Below are 20,779 nucleotides of genomic sequence, written 5' to 3'. Positions count from 1 at the left end.
TTGACCCGGATCACTGGTTGCTGTGGAAAAAAAGGACGAGGTCAAACGGAGGGTGAGTGTAACTGATGTGAAATGGCTAGCTAGTTAGCAGTGGTGCGTGCTAATAGTGTTTCAATCAGTGATGTCACTCGCTCTGAGACCTGAAGTAGTTGTTGGAACAAGGGCAGTGGCTTTTGTGGCGCGATGGATATTGATGCTTCGTGGGTGACTGTTGTCTGTGTGCAGAGGGTCCCTGGTTTGAGCCCGGCGAGGGGACGGATGAAAGCTATACTGTTACAAGTGCACAGTCCATCCTGCAGCAAAGCACCCCCACAACATGATGCTGCCACCCATGTGCTTCACGGTTGGGATGGTGTTCTTCGGGTTGCAAGCTTCCCCCTTTTTCCTCCAAACATAACAATGGTCATTATGGCCAAACAGTTCTATTTTTATTTCATCAGACCAGAGGACATTTCTCCAAAAAGTACTATCTTTGTCCCCATGTGCAGTTGCAAACCGTAGTCTGGCTTTTTTATGGCGGTTTTGGAGCAGTGGCTTCTTCCTTGCTGAGCGGCCTTTCAGGTTATGTCGATATAGGACTCGTTTTACTGTGGATATAGATACTTTTGTATCTGTTTCCTCCAGCATCTTCACAAGGTCCTTTGCTGTTTTTCTGGGATTGATTTGCACTTTTCGCACCAAAGTACATTCATCTTTAGGAGACAGAACGAGTCTTCTTCCTGCGTGGTATGACGCCTGTGTGGTGCCATGGTGTTTATACTTGCGTACTATTGTTTGTACAGATGAATGTGGTACCTTCAGGCGTTTGAAATTTCTCCCAATGATGAACCAGACTTGTGGAGGATCTACAATGTTTTTGTCTGAGGTCTTGGCTGATTTCTTTTGATTTTCACATGATGTCAAGTAAATAGGCACTGAATTTGAAGGTAGGCCTTGTAATACATCCACAGGTACACCTCCAAGTGACTCAAATGATGTCAATTAACCTTTCAGAATCTTCTAAAGCCATGACATAATTTTCTGGAATTTTCCAAGCTGTTTAAAGGCACAGTCAACTTAGTGTATGTAAACTTCTGACCCACTGGAATTGTGATACAGTGAATTAAAAGTGAAATAATCTGTCTGTAAACAATTGTTGGAAAAATTACTTGTGTCATGCACAAAGTAGGTGTCCTAACCGACTAGCCAAAACTATAGTTTTTTAACATTAAATTTGTGGAGTGGTTGAAAAATGAGTTTTAATGACTCCAACCAAAGTGTATGTAAACTTCCAACTTCAACTGTATATACACTGCTCAAAAAAATAAAGGGAACACTAATATAATACATCCTAGATCTGAATGAATGAAATATTCTTATTAAATACTTTTTTCTTTACATAGTTGAATGTGCTGACAATAAAATCACACAAAAATGATCAATGGAAATCAAATTTATCAACCCATGGAGGTCTGGATTTGGAGTCACACTCAAAATTAAAGTGGAAAACCACACTACAGGCTGATCCAACTTTGATGTAATGTCCTTAAAACAAGTACAAATGAGGCTCAGTACTGTGTGTGGCCTCCACGTGCCTGTATAACCTCCCTACAACGCCTGGGCATTCTCCTGATGAGGTGGTGGATGGTCTCCTGAGGGATCTCCTCCCAGACCTGGACTAAAGCATCCGCCAACTCCTGGACAGTCTGTGGTGCAACATGGCGTTGGTGGATGGAGCGAGACATGATGTCCCAGATGTGCTCAATTGGATACAGGTCTGGGGAACGGGCAGGCCATTCCATAGCATCAATGCGTTCCTCTTGCAGGAACTGCTGACACACTCCAGCCACATGAGGTCTAGCATTGTCTTGCATTAGGAGGAACCCAGGGCCAACCGAACCAGCCTTTGGTCTCACAAGGGGCCCCCCAAAGAAATGCCACCCCACACCATGACTGACCCACCAAACCGGTCATGCTGGAGGATGTTGCAGGCAGCAGAACGTTCTCCACGGCGTCTCCAGACTCTGTCACGTCTGTCACATGTGCTCAGTGTGAGCCTGCTTTCATCTGTGAAGAGCATAGGGCGCCAGTGGCGAATTTGCCAATCTTGGTGTTCTCTGGCAAATGCCAAACGTCCTGCACGGTGTTGGGCTGTAAGCACAACCCCCACCTGTGGACGTCGGGCCCTCATACCACCCTCATGGAGTCTGTTTCTGACCGTTTGAGCAGACACATGCACATTTGTGGCCTGCTGGAGGTCATTTTGCAGGGCTCTGGCAGTGCTCCTCCTGCTCCTCCTTGCACAAAGGCAGAGGTAGCGGTCCTGCTGCTGGGTTGCTGCCCTCCTACGGCCTCCTCCACATCTCCTGATGTACTGGCCTGTCTCCTGGTAGCGCCTCCATGCTCTGGACACTACGCTGACAGACACAGCAAACCTCGCATTGATGTTCCATCCTGGATGAGCTGCACTACCTGAGCCACTTGTGTGGGTTGTAGACTCCGTCTCATGCTACCACTAGAGTGAAAGCACCGCCAGCATTCAAAAGTGACCAAAACATCAGCCAGGAAGCATAGGAACTGAGAAGTGGTCTGTCCTGCAGAGCCACTCCTTTATTGGGGGTGTCTTGCTAATTGCCCATCAAATCAAATCAAATTTATTTATATAGCCCTTCGTACATCAGCTGATATCTCAAAGTGCTGTACAGAAACCCAGCCTAAAACCCCAAACAGCAAGCAATGCAGGTGTAAAAGCACGGTGGCTAGGAAAAACTCCCTAGAAATGCCAAAACCTAGGAAGAAACCTAGAGAGGAACCAGGCTATGTGGGGTGGCCAGTCCTCTTCTGGCTGTGCCGGGTAGAAATTATAACAGAACATGGCCAAGATGTTCAAATGTTCATAAATGACCAGCATGGTCGAATAATAATAAGGCAGAACAGTTGAAACTGGAGCAGCAGCACAGTCAGGTGGACTGGGGACAGCAAGGAGTCATCATGTCAGGTAGTCCTGGGGCACGGTCCTAGGGCTCAGGTCCTCCGAGAGAGAGAAAGAAAGAGAGAATTAGAGAGAGCATATGTGGGGTGGCCAGTCCTCTTCTGGCTGTGCCGGGTGGAGATTATAACAGAACATGGCCAAGATGTTCAAATGTTCATAAATGACCAGCATGGTCGAATAATAGTAAGGCAGAACAGTTGAAACTGGAGCAGCACCTGTTGTCTATTCCATTTGCACAACAGCATGTGAAATTTATTGTCAATCAGTGTTGCTTCCTAAGTGGACAGTTTGATTTCATAGAAGTGTGATTGACTTGGAGTTACATTGTGTTGTTTAAGTGTTCCCTTTATTTTTTTGAGCAGTGTATATACTGTACATACACATACATACATACATACAAATACATACATACACATATAAAGACATACATATACACATATAAATACATATATATACATACCTGTTTTATATATATATTTTCCTTTGTTACTTTCTAACCCGCTGATCCTCAACACTGGGGCCCCACAAGGGTGCGTTCTGAGCCCTCTCCTGTACTCCCTGTTCACCCACGACTGCGTGGCCACGCACGCCTCCAACTCAATCATCAAGTTTGCGGACGACACAACAGTGGTAGGCTTGATTACCAACAACGACGAGACGGCCTATAGGGAGGAGGTGAGGGCCCTCGGAGTGTGGTGTCAGGAAAATAACCTCACACTCAACGTCAACAAAACTAAGGAGATGATTGTGGACTTCAGGAAACAGCAGAGGGAACACCCCCCTATCCACATTGATGGAACATTAGTGGAGAGGGTAGTAAGTTTTAAGTTCCTCGGCGTACACATCACAGACAAACTGAATTGGTCCTCCCACACAGACAGCATCGTGAAGAAGGCGCAGCAGCGCCTCTTCAACCTCAGGAGGCTGAAGAAATTCGGCTTGTCACCAAAAGCACTCACAAACTTCTACAGATGCACAATCGAGAGCATCCTGTCGGGCTGTATCACCGCCTGGTACGGCAACTGTTCCGCCCACAACCGTAAGGCTCTCCAGAGGGTAGTGAGGTCTGCACAACGCATCACCGGGGGCAAACTACCTGCCCTCCAGGACACCTACACCACCCGATGTCACAGGAAGGCCATAAAGATCATCAAGGACAACAACCACCCGAGCCACTGCCTGTTCACCCCGCTATCATCCAGAAGGCGAGGTCAATACAGGTGCATCAAAGCTGGGACCGAGAGACTGAAAAACAGCTTCTATCTCAAGGCCATCAGACTGTTAAACAGCCACCACTAACATTGAGTGGCTGCTGCCAACACACTGACTCAACTCCAGCCACTTTAATAATGGGAATTGATGGGAAATTATGTAAAATATATCACTATTAACATCTGCTAACCATGTGTATGTGACAAATAAAAATTGATTTGATTTAACCCTACCACCCCTCCCCTAATTCGAGTAAACTAGCTAGTGAACAACAATGCTTAGGCTTCTACTTCCAGCTTATACATACTATGTACATTTTATGGACACATTTTATTTTACAATAGTTCTATTTTGTTTTGTTTTTACTCCTGTCCCTCCTCAACCTCTCCCATCTATTTCTGATGTGCATCCGGTTTGATTGCTATTAGCCATATCTTTCAAACTGTGCTCTTTCACAAATGTTCTGAACCTATATACGTTTTACGGACACAGTATGTTTTACATGAGTTATCTTGTTGTTATTAGTCCCAACTTCAGCTCCATTCAACCCCTCCCATCTATCTCTTAACACCATCCTAATTGGATTTCTATTTGCCATATCATCTTCAACTGTGCTGTGATGTTTGACTGGAGTTCTTAACTTGTCTATACTCATTGTTTCTACAGATTGTAAATTGAAAATAAACATTTTTGCTAAATGTATTATTATATTATTGATTGATTGACGATGACTTTTCAGATTACCCAGTACTGCTATCTGCAGGTTTAGCTCCAGGTAAATATTGCAATTTTTCAGCCATTCCTGGACCTGTGACCAAAAACAAGCTACATATGGACAGTACCAAAACAAATAATCTAATGATTCTGTCTCTTCGCAGCTAAATCTGCAGAGCTGGGAAGGTTGTATCCCCCATATAAATAACATTCTATTGGTTGCAAGAATTTTGTATAATAATTTAAATTGAAAAATTCTACGCAATGCATTCTCAACGAAATGGGAGACAGAGGAAGCTTCTCCTTTGAGTCACAGAATGTGTCCCTAATGGCAACCTATTCGCTATGTCGTGCACTACGTACACCGAGTGTACAAAACATTAGAAACACATTCCTAATATTGAGTTGCACCCCCCTTTGCCCTTAAAACAGCCTAAATTCGTCGGGGAATGTCTGGGATTTTTTTCGGGATATTGGCCGATATTGACTCCAATGCTTCCCACAGTTGTGTCAAGTTGACTGGTAGTGGATCTCTACTCCGAATTGCTCGTTCCATACATTTGCAGATGGATACACTGCTGCCATGAAGGGATGCACCTGATTGGCAATGATGTTCAGATATCCTGTGGCATTCAAAGTTGCGCCATTTTATCAAGGGGCCCAATGTGTGCAATGAAAATACACCCCCCACTATCACCCCACCATCACCAGCCTACAATGTTGCCATGCGGCATGATGGATCCATGTACTCATGTGGCTTTCTCCATACCCTAGTCCTGCCATCAGTGTGAAACAGCAGAAACTGGGATTCATCAGACCAGGCAATGTTTTTCCAATTCTCTAGTGTCCAGTGTTTTCGTTCCTTAGCCCACTGCAACCGCAGTTTCTAGTATTTTGCTGAAAGAAGTGGAACTCTGTAAGGTTGTTGGCTGCCACAGCCCATTCGTATCAAGGTACGTCGAGTTGTGCATTATTTTATGGGTCTTTGGGTACCAATGTTGTACTGGACTGTCAGTTGACTAACTGTAGCCCGTCTGTTGCTCTCCACAATTCGTATCAGCCTCCTTTGTCCTTTTTCATCAGTTACCCGTTTTTGCCCACTGGCCTGCCGTTGGCTGGATGTCCTTTGGATGGTTGACCATTCTTGATACACACGGGAAACTGTTGAGCTTGAAATACCCAGCAGCGTTGCAGTTCTTGACACACTCAAACCAGTGAGCCTGGCACCTACTACCATACCCCGTTCAAAGGCACTTAAATATTTTGTCTTGCCCATTCACCCTCTGAATGGCAATACTGACACAATCCATGTCTCGATTGTCTCAAGTCTTAAAAATCCTTATTCAACCTTTCTCCTCCCCTTCATCTACACTGATTGAAGTGGACTTAACAAGTGACATCAATAAGGGATCATAGCTTTCACCTGGATTCACCTGGTCAGTCTATGTCATGGAATGAGCAGGTATTCCTAATGTTTGTACGCTCAGTGTATATAGGGCCCCATTTGGGACACGTCCAGTGTTACGAATGTGGAGGTTTCCCTCAGAGCCTAGACTAAGTTATGCCCACTGGGACTGACCTGTGGTCCTCATCTGGCATCACTTTATTGACCAGACATAACAGGAGGAAGTAAGTGTTTTAATATACTGCAAGGGTAGGCTGTATAAAGTGTGAGGTTCCAATAATCAAGAGATACTGAGAGAGGATTATCTCCACAGTAGTTGTGTTAGTGTGGTAGAGTGGGAAGGGGAGGGATAGGCACAGTAGTGTGAAGATAAAGTATTAGTAGAGATACTATGATAGAGGGACCACTGCTTGTGTTACTGAGAGTACTGTCAGAGTACTGTCACAAAATAAATACAAATACAATTTGATTTGATTCTGATGTCCATAACACACAAACTCAGAGGGGATGCGAAAAAGGACATTTTTCGGAGAGAACTGAATTTCAGCCTACTGCTAAAATATGTGTATGTGCTTGCCTGTGTGCATGTTAGTAATGCTTAGTAATCTAAGGTTGCCTGGAGTAATACATAACCATTTATTATGATAGTGCATAGTTCTGTTTTTCTGTATGACAGTGGACTACAGGAAAATTCTCAGTGACTGGATGAATGTTGTGTGACTCTGTCCAGTTGTTTTTCTGTCTATGTTCAGCATTATTACTGACCAGGGAAGAGATGGAGACCCGCACACTGTTGAAATAGAGGAATAAGGGCCTCCCGGGTGGCGCAGTGGTCTAGGGCACTGCATTGCTAGCTGTGCCACCAGAGACTCCATAACAGTGTCTGCGATCCCAAATGGCACCCAATCCCTTACATAGTGCACTACATTTGACCAGAATCCTATGAGCCCTGGTCAAAAGTATCTCACTATGTAGGGAATAGGGTGTCATTTGGGACCCAACCAATATGACTCACGTGAATCTCTTAACTGTCCCCTGTGTTTCTTAATTTGCTGTGAGGTTTTATGTCTTTGTCACATTTGATTTAATGTGCACTTATCTATTTGATCTACTAAACTTTTCAGACTGAAAAAAACGAAGAATGGTGGTTCGCACACAAACCTTTTCACAATCATCAACCAAACTAACATACAGTATTCTTCTAGCTTGCACGATACCCTCAAGGTGGGGATGTGCAACGAAGCTCAAGCTTTCATGTTGCCATTTTAGGGGTTGTAGTCATGACAGCGCACCATAACTTTTGACAACTCTCACCCTGGGAGCTGCAAAAGGCAATGACGGAATAGTATATAACAGTTTATAATTGTGGCAAAACAACCTCCTTTAAACGAAGATCAATTATTTATTGGATCAGTCGTTGGTACTAAGTACTGTATGTTGTATATGTTGTCTTATACTGATTAATTTATCAGAAACGCTAACCTGCATCTTCCTTCCTGTCTCTCTCGCTCTGTGCAGTGTTGCGGTGGGAGTGGGTTTCTATGGCAACAGCGAGACCAACGACGGGGTTTACCAGCTGACATACTCCCTGTACAATGCCAATCACACCCTGGGAGGGGTCGACAATCTGGTGGGTAGCACTACAGACTCAATACATAATCTCTAAGTTTGCTGTACATTATCACTTTGCTACATTACCACTACATTACCATACACTACATAACCACACAGCTGACGACTCTCTGTACAACACCAATCACAAGCTGGGAGCCGTCGACAGCCTGGTGGGTACAGTAGAATGACTACTCCTCCCAACTCCCCCAATTATACTGCAGACAATTGCCCACTATTCTCTACCCACCCACCCCAATCCTACTCCCTATGCCGCGGGGACAGACTCCCCATGAACAAAGAACCATCCTCCTCCTCTGTCCTCCTTGGTGTGACCCCTACTTTACACTGTGAGGCCCTTCCTGGCTATTTATATCTGTCTCATTTTTTCAATTTGTGCTAAGAAGCGCTGATGATGACACGTAAAGAGGCACCCAAATCCAGCTTTATACGTCAATTTCACACTCTCTGGGGCGTTTTATCACTCAGATAATAAGGCTCAGAACTCTACAGGAAGTTTTGTCAGTGGGATTTCAGTTCTATTTTCTCTCAGTGCTAAAAAGGAGCAAGCTATGTTTGATCCCAGCCATTTATAGGCAGAAATGCACAGAAATGTTGTGATGTATAGACCTTAATGGTTGAACATAGGAGTCAGATTTCCTTAATTCTGAATTTGATTAAATATGGTCCAATTTAAAATGCCATCAGCAGATGCTATTATCCAAAGACACTTGTAGTTAACACTTATAGCTCTATATACTGTATATTCAGTGTAGCCTAAATGACCTATGCAGGAATCAAACCCTGCTTCAACCAAGAATAGATTGAGCCATGGGAATCACCAAGTCTCTGATCAATATGTCACACTCCCCTGGTGACTGGGATGATTATACAGCCTCTCTGGTTTATTATGACATCACCATTACATCACCTACTATCCTCCTTCCTTATCACCTCCCTCAGCAATAAAGTAGGAAGTGGATCATCGTGAAAGCGAGAGAGAGAAGGACTCCAGATGACTTCTATGAACGCTGTCAAAGAGCATGGATTAACTCCCTATCTGTGTTAAAGGAGTAAATTCATTTAAGTTAAGTTTCCGTAGCTGGCTGTCTCTCTCATGGCTGTGACTCACACTGCTGAGCCCGAAAACACACATAGCCGGTTTACTGGGCACAGATTAAGCCTAGTCCAAGACTAAGATGCCCTTTTAATGGAGATTCTCAACTGAGCTTGGCCGGGAAACTGGCCCACAGCGTATAGAACCAATTAGCCTGATTCCTATCTGAGCTGTTAGTCCTGGTCTTCCAGCGGTACAAAGGCCTTACTGTGTCTTATAGACAGACTCCACAGTCTCCCTTCACAATCAGACTCCAAACACACACACACACTCACACACACACACACACACACACACACACACACACACACACTCCACAGTCTCCCTTCACATAATCAGCCGTGAACCCAGGAAGCAAAGACCTTTGAAGAGGACCAATGGCCGGGCGTCCTGATAGGCTGCTTCAGTGTTCAAGTCTCCTTTCTGACAACAATGGCTGCTTTGGCTTTTGCCCCCGCCACTCAGATGCCTCCCCCTCCCCCTCTCCTCCCCCTCTCCTCCCCTTCTCCACACACTCTTCAGAAGTCGGTTCACATCCAAAGAGCAGATCTCTGACTAGGAGGGGATGGAAATGAAACACTTAACAGTCACCGTCAATGGAAGTTGGCTGCTTTTTAACTTCACAGTCACCATCAATTTTCCCAGCTTTGGTTGAGTTAGTTAATTAGTTCTGGACCATATGGCTGTGTAGATTTCTATCAGCCCCCCACACAGAAAACCCTGACTGGGAATCTGAATGAACAATCAGACACACAGTTAGAAGACATTATTTTCTGAAGAAGAAGCCAGAAAAACAGTCTGCTGCTGATAGCGTAATGGGAATTACGGGAATTTGGAATGCTTGGTCTATTGTGTAATCTTTAAGTGATATCCCATATGAACTAGGAACTCTGCAGACATTCTATAAATACATTGTTATATTCTTTGCTGAGGCTTGGAGGAAAGAGATGGTGAATGAAGAGAGAAGTTTTGACAGCCAACTGTCAGAACTCTAGCCTGGTCCCAGATCTGTTTGTGTTGTCTTGCCAACTCCTGCCAATGACCATACAAGTTGGCAAGACAGCACAAACAGATCTGGGACCAGGCTATCAGTGTTGCTTGTATTAGTCAGTCAGAGAGCAAGGTTACATCTCGCTGTGGTTGGGACCTGGCCATTGACATAACTGTAAATATATTTCCCTCAACCAAACACGCTCTCATCGTAATAGGCTTTGTCTGGAAACAATAGACATTAAAGAGTTAAAGAGTTATTTTACACTGTATGTGACTAAAGAAGGATTTACGTAAGCCACCAAGTTCAAAGAATCTTGGAAAGAGAATGTTTGAAAATTGTTGAGGGGAAGGAAGCAGGGTTATGTATGGCATTGATTTGACAAGCCATTGATAAACTGCCTGGTTGGAGGTCTCTGAGTCCCAAATGGCACCCTAACCCCTGCATAGTGCCAGCAGCATGCTACCCTGCATCCCACTGCTGGCTTGCTTCTGAAGCTAAACAGGGTTGGTCCTGGTTGGTTCCTAGATGGGAGACCAGATGCTGCTGGAAGTGGTGTTGGAGGGCCAGTAGGAGGTACTCTTTCCTCAGGTCTAAAAAATATATATATATATCCCAATGCCCCATGGCAGTGATTGGGGACATTGCCCTGTGTAGGGTGCTGTCTTTCGGATGGGAAGTTAAATGGGTGTCCTGACTCTCTGTGGTCATTAAAGATACCATGGCACTTATTGTAGGAGTAGGCGTGGTTGTCCTGGCTAAATTCCTAATCTGGCCCTCATACCATCATGGTCATCTAATCATTCCCAGTTTACAATTGGCTCATTCATCCCCCCTCCTCTCCCCTGTAACTATTCCCCAGGTTGTTGCTGTAAATTAGAATGTGTTCTCAGTCAACTTTCCTGGTAAAATAGTGCAAACATAATACTGCACCATAGCACTCTGGTCAAAAGTAGTGCACTCTGTAGGGAATAGGGTGCCATTTTGGATGCAGACTCTGTGTGTAATGGCTGGTGACTGACTAAGAGTTGGACCTGGGCCTGGGTCTGGATCTGGGCCTATAGACTCCTAGGTTTGATTCCTGTCCCAGATCAGGGATTTCAGAAGGGTATCCCTCAGGTCATTAACCTGCTGGCTGTTGCAGCCTTGGCATCCTTACACATACTGTGCTGCAGCTAGAACAGGAACATGAAGGTCAGCATGACTTTGTCACAGGATGGTGTCAACATACAGACAAAGGTTTTAGAACAACTACTCATTCAAGGGTTTTTCTTTATTTTTACTATTGTCTACATTGTAGAATAATAGTGAAGACATCAAAAAGCGCATGTGGATTCATGTTGTAACCAAAAAAGTGTTAAAACAAATCAAAATATATTTTATATTTGAGATTCTTCAAATAGCCACCCTTTGCCTTGATGACAGCTTTGCACACTCTTGGCATTTTCTCAACCAGCTTCACCTGGAATTCTTTTCCAACAGTCTTGAATGAGTTCCCACATATGCTAAGCACATGTTGGATACTTTTCCTTCACTCTGCGGTCTGAATCATCTCAAACCGTCTCAATTTGGTTGAGGTCAGGGGATTGTGGATGTCAGGACATCTGATGCAGCACTCCATCACTCTCCTTCTTGGTAAAATACCGATTACACAGCCTGGAGGTGTGTTGGGTCATTGTTCTGTTGAAAAATAAATGATAGCCATGCCGGTTAAGTGTGGCTAGAATTCTAAATAAATCACAGATAGTGTCACCAGCAAAGCACTCCCACACCATAACACCTCCTCCTCCATGCTTTACGGGGGGAAATTCACGTACGGAGATCATCCGTTCACCCACACCGCGTCTCACAAAGACATGGCAGTTGGAACCAAAAATCTCCAATTTGGACTCCAGACCAAAGGACACATTTTCACCGGTCTAATGTCCATTGCTCATATTTCTTGGCATAAGCAAGTCTCTTATTATTATTGGTGTTCTTTAGTAGTGGTTTCTTTGCAGAAATCCGACCATGATTAATCAAACACATTAAGAAGGAAAGAAATTCCACAAATTCACTTTTAAGAAGGCACACCTGTTAATTGAAATGCGTTCCAGTTGACTACCTCATGAAGCTGGTTGAGAGAATGCCAAAATTGTGCAAAGTTGTCATCAAGGCAAAGGGTGGGAACTTTGAGAATTTATTTGTTTAATTTTTTGGGGGTTATTACATGATTCCATATGTGTTATTTCATAGTTTTGGTGTCTTCACTATTTTTCTACAATGTATAAATAGTAAAAATAAAGAAAAATCCTTGAATGACCCTTGAAGGTGTTCTAAAACTTTTGACCGGTAGTATACATAGTCACCCTATTTCTAGCTCCAGGCCAACTTTGCGGTATATAACCAGCCACGTCACAGACACCGACACCTTGCTCCCGGCTAAATACCTTCTTTACCCGCTTCAAGAAAAACACAGTGCTGCCGATGCAGGCCACCGCCACTCGCTAGGGTTGTGAGCTTTTGTTCTCAGGGGCCGAGATAAGTAAGACTCTTAAGCGTGTTAACCCTCACAAGGCTGCCGGCCCATACTGCATTCCTAGCCGCGTCCTCAGAGCAAGTGTAGACCAGCTGGCTGCAATGTTTATGGACATATTCAATCTCGCCCTATCTCAGTGTGTTATCCCCACTTGCTTCAAGATCTCAGCCATTGTTCCTGTACCGAAGAAAGCAAAGGTAACTGAACTAAATGACTATCTCCCCATAGCACTCACTGCTGTCATCTTCAAGTGCTTTGAGAGACTAGGTAAGGATCATTATCACCTCCACCTTACCTGATACCCTAGACCCACTACAATTTGCATACCACCCCAACAGATCTACGGATGACGCAATCACTAGACAGCCTACAGGGAGGAGGGCCCTGGCGGAGTGGTGCCAAGAAAATAACCTATCCCTCAACTTCAACAAAACAAAGGAGCTGATCGTGGACTTCAGGAGACAGCAGAGAGAGCACATCCACATCGACAGGGCCACAGTGAAGAAGGTGACAAGCTTCGAGTTCCTCGGCGTGGACATCACTGGGAACCTGAAATGGTCCATCCACACAGACAGTGTGGTGAAGAAGGCGCATCAGCACCTCTTCAACCTCAGGAGGCTGAAGAAATTTGCTTTGTCCCTAAGACCCTCACAAATTCCTACAGTTGCACCATTAAGAGCATCCAGTTGGGCTGTGTTGCCTGGTATGACAATTGCACTGTCTGCAATTGCGGTCAGCCCAAAGCATCACAGGGGGCACACTGCCTGCCCCCCAGGACATTTACAGCACCCAGTGTCACAGGAAGGCCAAGAAGATCAAGGACCTCAGCCACCTGAGCCACGGCCTGTTCACCACGCTACCATCTAGAAGGCTGAGACAGTACAGTTGCACCAGGCCATCAGACTGTTATATAGTCACCACTAGCCAGCCTCCTCCCAGTACCCTGCCTTGAACTTAGTCACTGTTACTAGCCGGCTACCACCCGGGACTCTACACTGCAAGTTAGAGACTGCTGTTCTATGTACAGTGCATTCTGAAAGTTTTCAGACCCCTTGACGTTTTCCACATTTTGTTATGTTACAGCCTTGTTCTAAAATATATTAAATAAAAAGTTGTCTTCATCAATCTACACACAATACCACATAATGACAAAACCGTTTTTTTTTTAGAAATGTTAGCCAATTTATATATATACAGTTTGGCAAAAAAAGTATTTAGTCAGCCACCAATTGTGCAAGTTCTCCCACTTAAAAAGATGAGAGAGGCCTGTAATTTTCATCATAGGTACACTTCAACTATGACAGACAAAATGAGAAAACATAATCCAGAAAATCACATTGTAGGATTTTAATGATTTTTTTTGCAAATTATGGTGGAAAATAAGTATTTGGTCAATAACAAAAGTTTATCTCAATACTTTGTTAAATACCCTTTGTTGGCAATGACAGAGGTCAAATGTTTTCTGTAAGTCTTCACAAGGTTTTCACACACTGTTGCTGGTATTTTGGCCCATTCCTCCATGCAGATCTCCTCTAGAGCAGTGATGTTTTGGGGCTGTTGCTGGGCAACACAGACTTTCAACTCCCTCCAAAGATTTTCTACAGGGTTGAGATCTGGAGACTGGCTAGGCCACTCCAGGACCTTGAAATGCTTCTTACAAAGCCACTCCTTCATTGCCCGGGCGGTGTGTTTGGGATCATTGTCATGCTGAAAGACCCAGCTACGTTTCATCTTGAATGCCCTTGGTGATAGGAGGTTTTCACTCAAAATCTCACGATACATGGCCCCATTCATTCTTTCCTTTACACGGATCAATCGTCCTGGTCCCTTTGCAGAAGAACAGCCCCAAAGCATGATGTTTCCACCCCCATGCTTCACAGTAGGTATGGTGTTCTTTGGATGCAACTCAGCATTCTTTGTCCTCCACACACGACGAGTTGAGTTTTTACCAAAACGTTATATTTTGGTTTCATCTGACCATATGACATTCTCCCAATCTTCTTCTGGATCATCCAAATGCTCTCTAGCAAACTTCAGACGGGCCTGGACATGTACTGGCTTAAGCAGGGGGACACGTCTGGCACTGCAGGACTTGAGTCCCTGGCGGCGTAGTGTGTTACTGATGGTAGGCTTTGTTACTTTGGTCCCAGCTCTCTGCAGGCCATTCACTAGGTCCCCCCGTGTGGTTCTGGGATTTTTGCTCACCGTTCTTGTGATCATTTTGACCCCACGGGGTGAGATCTTGGGTGGAGCCCCAGATCGAGGGAGATTATCAGTGGTCTTGTATGTCTTCCATTTCCTAATAATTGCTCCCACAGTTGATTTCTTCAAACCAAGCTGCTTACCTATTGCAGATTCAGTCTTCCCAGCCTGGTGCAGGTCTACAATTTTGTTTCTGGTGTCCTTTGACAGCTCTTTGGTCTTGGCCATAGTGGAGTTTGGAGTGTGACTGTTTGAGGTTGTGGACAGGTGTCTTTTATACTGATAACAAGTTCAAACAGATGCCATAAATACAGGTAACGGAAAAAAAATCCTACAATGTGATTTTCTGGATTTTTTTTCTAATTTTTTCTGTCATAGTTGAAGTGTACCTATGATGAAAATTACAGGCCACTCTCATCTTTTTAAGTGGGAGAACTTGCACAATTGGTGGCTGACTAAATACTTTTTTGCCCCACTGTATATATATATATATATATATATATATATATATATATATATATATATAAAACTCAAATACCGTAACTATTCAGAACTTTTGCTATGAGACTCGAAATTGAGCTCAGGTTAATCCTGTTTCCATTGATCATCCTTGATGTAACGATTCTCGTCCTCCTCTTCTGAGGAGGAGTAGTAAGAAGGATCGGAGGACCAATGTGCAGCGTGGTAAGTGTTCATTATATTTATTTATATTTCAGAACACTAAATAATAAAACAACAAAGAGAACGAAATGAAACCGAGACAGTCCTGTACGGTGCATACATAAAACACAGAACAGAAAATTAACACCCACCAAACACAGGTGGAAAAAGGCTATCTAAGTATGATTCTCAATCAGAGACAACGAACGACACCTGCCTCTGATTGAGAACCATACCAGGCCAAACTCAAAACCCAACATAGAAAAACAAACATAGACAACCCACCCAACTCACGCCCTGACTATACTAAAACAAAGACATAATAAAATAACTAAAGTCAGAACGTGACACTTGAGATGTTTCTTCAACTTGATTGGAGTCCACCTGTGGTAAATTTAATTGATTGGACATGATTTGGAAAGGCACACACCTGTCTATATAATGTCCCACATATGACAGTGCATGTCAGAGCAAAAACCAAGCCATAAGGTCAAAGGAATTGTCCGTAGAGCTCCGAGACAGGATTTGGTTGAGGCACAGATCTAAGAAAGGGTTCCAAAACAATTCTGCAGCATTTAATAGTCATGGTACCATTTGAAAGAAAACACTTTGAAGTTTGTGGAAATGTGAATTGAATGTAGGAGAATGTAACTTAATAGATCTGGGAGAAGAAATACAAATACCGCCATTTTTGAAATGCAAGAGAAATGTCACAGAGCCATCACTCTGTTTGCAATTCCGATAGTGTCCACAAGATGTCAGCAGTGTATGTGCAAAGTTTCAGATGGATAACTTGATGTATGAGTGAACTACAAGACTTTTACTGTGAAGTCCCCAGGTACAGTTGGGAAAATCGTGAAGGAGACATTCACATCCATTTTACATTTTTCTGCAAGAATATCATCAAATCTGGATACTTGGACTTTGATTTAGCTTTCCAAGTATTACTAGCCATATTATAAATTCATCATTTGCAAAACAAACAGTTTTCATAACTTCATAACTCTGAATATCATTATAATTTTTTTCCAAAATGAAAAGGCATGCTGTCGTACAAGGTTACTAGCTACATTTTACAACATATACATGGTTTCCGGATACTCCCGTAAAGCCCAGCTCATTGGCTATCTAGCTAACTTTGTTTGACCCCGATTGGTGCTTATTTGACAAAGATACAGTCGTTCAAGTGATGGCCGCCCGTGTCATCGGCGTGCCATGAAGGCATCGCTCTCTGACCAAATATGATGTCCATTAGGATATACTACACCCTTAATGATATAGTAAAGTCTTGTTACCTTTTAGGATCTCTGCGTAATACATACGAATGTGATTTGACTCGTTGAAACAACGTTTAGGGTGAGATTTTCACAGATTCCTTTCTTTGCAAATAGAATGAGTGGAAATACAAAATTGATTGTGCATGCTATATGGACCTTTTTAGGATATGAAAAAGGATGTTATCTAACAAAACAACACTTCATGTTATCTCTGGGACCCTTTGGATGATAAATCAGAGCAAGATTTCAGAATTTAAGTACACATTTCACCTTCAGAGATGAATTTCTCAAACCTATCGCAATGAAAAAAGTGTTTTGTTGTTAGGAGCTCTCCTCAAACAATAGCATGGCATTTGTTCGCAGTAATAGCTACTGTAAATTGGATAGTGCAGTTATATTAACAAGAATTGAAGCTTTCAGCCGATATAAGACACTTATATGTACCGACATTTGTTGTCTCTCTAAAATCTGCGATCTTGATATAATGTGCTGCATGATTTACAACTGTCCGGTTGACGGAACTCCGATTCTTAAGAAGTTTAAATGGAAGAAGTTTGGATCGACCAAGACTCTTCCTAGAGCTGGCCGCCCTGCCAAACTGAACAATCGGGGAAGAAGGGCCTTGGTCAGAGAGGTGACCAAGAACCCGATGGTCGCTCTGACAGAGCTCCAAAGTTCCTCTGTGGAGATGGGAGAACCTTCCAGAAGGACAACCATCTCTGCAGCACCCCACCAATCAGGCCTTTTTGGTAGTGGCCAGACGGAAGCCACTTCTCAGTAAAAGGCACATGACAGCCCGCTTGGAGTTTGCCAAAAGGCACCTAAAGGACTCAGACCATGAGAAACAAGAATCTCTGGTCGGATGAAACCATGATTTAGCTCTTTGGCCTGAATGCCAAGCATCACGCCTGGAGGAAACTTGGCACCATCCCTACGGTGGATCTGAATACTTTCCGATTTCACTGTACATATAGTCATTGAACACTGGTCACTTTAATAATGTTTACAGAACGTTTTACAGACTTCGTATGTATATACTGTACTCTAGTCAAGGCTCATCCTATATAACTGCTGCTGTACACATATTTTCTTTTAATGTACTGTCCATACTGTCTATACACCATCATGTGTGTGTGTATATATATATATATTATTCCGTTCTCTGACATTGCTTGCTCTGATATTTTTTTATTTCGGGGATTTGTTTTGTATTGTTAGGTATTAGTGCACTGATGTAGCTAGAAACATAAGCATTTCGCCGCACCTGCAATAACATTGGCAAAATATGTGTACGAGACCAATAAAATGTTATTTGATTCAAATTGATTTGGATGATACTAGAGAGCATCAGATAATTTAAGAAGTAGATATTCTATTCCTCTCGGCACATTTTACAGTAAGGTTAAGGGTTATCTTCGGGTAAAGAGATAGGAATTGGTTAAGTCTAGGGTAATGGTCTGGATATGTAAGAGCATAGTTGTTGTGTACTGTTAGTCTTGTAGAAATAAGGCTGTAATATGTCTAATCAGCATCACTGATGGTTCTGACTTAGATTATGTGGACAACTACAAATACCTAGGTGTCTGGTTAGACTGTAAACTCTCCTTCCAAACTCACATTAAGCATCTTCAATTCAAAATTACAACTAGAATTGGCTTCCTATTTCGCAACAAAACATCCTTCACTCATGCTGCCAAACATACCCTCGTAAACTGACCATCCTACCGATCCTCGACTTTGGCGATGTCATCTATAAAATAGCCTCCAACACTCTACTCAACAAGTTGGATGCAGTCTATCACAGTCCCATCCGTTTTGTCACCAAAGCCCCATATATTACCCACCACTGCGACCTGTACGCTCTCGTTGGCTGGCCATCGCTTCATACTCGTCGCCAAATCCACTGGCTCATCTACAAGTCTCTGCTAGGTAAAGCCCCACCTTATCTCAGCTCACTGGTCACCATAGCAGCACCCACCCATAGCACGCACTCCAGCAGGTATATCTCACTGGTCACCCCCAAAGCCAATTCTTCCTTTGGCCGCCTTTCCTTCCAGTTCTCTGCTGCCAATGACTGGAACAAACTGCAAAAATCATTGAAGCTGGAGACCCATATCTCCCTCACTAGCTTTAAGCACCAGCTATCAGAGCAGCTCACAGATTACTGCACCTGTACATAGCCCATCTGTAAACAGCTCATCCAATTACCTCATCCCCATACTGTATTTATTTATTTATCTTGCTCCTTTGCACCCCAGTATCTCTACTTGCACATTAATCTTCTGCACATCTACCATTCCAGTGTCTAATTGCTATATTGTAATTACTTCGCCACCATGGCCTATTTATTGCCTTACCTCCCTTATCTTACCTCATTTGCACTCACTGTATATATATTTGAATTTTTTCTACTGTATTATTGACTGTATGTTTACTGTATGTTTGTTTATTCCATGTGCAACTCTGTTGTTGTATGTGTCGAACTGGTGTGCTTTATCTTGGCCAGGTCGCAATTGTAAATGAGAACTTGTTCTCAACTAGCCTACCTGGTTAAATAAATAAGTCAAATAAGTCAGCAACACTGACTTCCCTATTCAGACATGTGCCTTGAAGTATGTTTTAAGTGAAGTGAAACTTCTAGCATCATGCAAAAGGTTGTTTATTTTTGCGAAGCCACTTTCTCTTTCCTTCCTCTCCTCCACTTATACTCTCAATGTCTTATGCCGTAAAAAGTCAATTCTGGTCTCTTTGTGGAATTTAGACCTACAATAGCTTTCAAATCGTTCCCCACAATATCCACCATAGTCAACCGTTCTGAGGATATTCTAATAACCTCCCCTCTATGTGTGTCAATCATTCAATGTCAATCATCTTTTCTTCTAATGAAAGATTTTGTCACTTTCATATTCTTTCTTCTTTAGAACCCACAAACCAAAATGGCTCTTAACCCCTCCATCAGGACAGACTATCTATTTTGAGATATAAAACGTCAGCTGTGGTCACCATCACATCGCTGGGTTTTTTCAAGATTTTATGAACCCAATTTAACCAATGGAGGAGAAATCCATCTTTGGGTGGCAGGACGGCTGCAGCACTTTAGAGCCATGATCCATTTAACGCCTGAGCTCATCCATTCAAATTTAATTGAAGGAACCCTCCTCTTCTCCTCTCCTCCTCCCTTCCTTTCCTCCTCTTCTCCTCCCTTCCTTTCCTCCTCCTCTCCATCGAGCAGAGAGTTAGTTTGAGCAGGAGCACGGTATTATATTCACACAGCATCCTTGAGTCCTGATATCCCAATCTCACAGCACCAGTTGTTCTGTAAACACCAGAGAGAATCTCACAACATCAGGAACCATCTGTGTCCTTGGTTTATTCAGTTTGACATCAGTACTATGCATGATCATGTGATTAATATATGCTGCGGAATGCAAGTGCAACACATGAAAAGGGAAATGTAATAATCATGTGGAGTTTTACCGAAGTCGTTAACTCCTGCTCAGTTCTCCTGGCGTGAACAGAGCCGCATATATTGTATGGAGTTGCACCTATGTTTCACCCCTGCTATGTTCCTCTGACGTGAATGCAGCAACCAACTCATATGGAGTTGCATTGCAGGTCTACAAGTTATTTAAGTCAGTTTTGCCATAACACCCAATATTTTGTGAGAAATTGTCTATTGAGAGAAACTCAAATGTGTGTGTGATTGGATGGATTCACTATACACTGTCCAACAGGCAATGAACACATAGGGTACATTCCAAATACCACCCTATTCCGTACATAGTGCACTACTTTTGTGACATACCCGTAGTGGATGGATGATAACAGCAGCGCCACAGCCATACGTATCTACAGGATCATTTGAAGCAATGTGATGATGAGGATCAGACGAATCGATACAGGCAACCAACTGGATCTAGTGACTCCCTAGGCTCTACAGATAACATTCCCATGCAGTCCCACAGAGCTCAGATACATGCTTTCCCAGCAATGATTTCATCTCCCGGGTTTTAGGAGTTGAAATAAAGCCGTGGAAATTAGGTAGTGGATCAGATAACAGTAGCACACCAGACGTATGTTGTTGATAAACTCTGTCTTTTG

At 43.2% G+C, this 20,779-nt stretch overlaps 1 protein-coding gene across 2 annotated transcripts in view; it reads left to right on the top strand.

Moving 5' to 3' along the window:
* LOC115144271 (protein tweety homolog 2-like) overlaps positions 1 to 20,779 on the top strand; it is a 121,049-nt gene that overhangs the window by 61,402 nt on the left and 38,868 nt on the right. For both annotated transcript variants that reach the window (XM_029685176.2, XM_029685175.2), the window contains exon 3: positions 7,821 to 7,932. In XM_029685176.2, coding sequence (XP_029541036.1) covers positions 7,821 to 7,932 — 112 coding nt within the window. The remainder of the gene's footprint in view (positions 1 to 7,820; positions 7,933 to 20,779) is intronic.

The sequence above is a fragment of the Oncorhynchus nerka genome, linkage group LG16 (genome assembly GCF_034236695.1).
Source record: "Oncorhynchus nerka isolate Pitt River linkage group LG16, Oner_Uvic_2.0, whole genome shotgun sequence".
In the NCBI taxonomy this organism is placed as follows: Eukaryota; Metazoa; Chordata; class Actinopteri; order Salmoniformes; family Salmonidae; genus Oncorhynchus; species Oncorhynchus nerka.
Note: the sequence above shows the minus strand (reverse complement) of the source record. Positions and strands in the feature narration are given on the sequence as shown.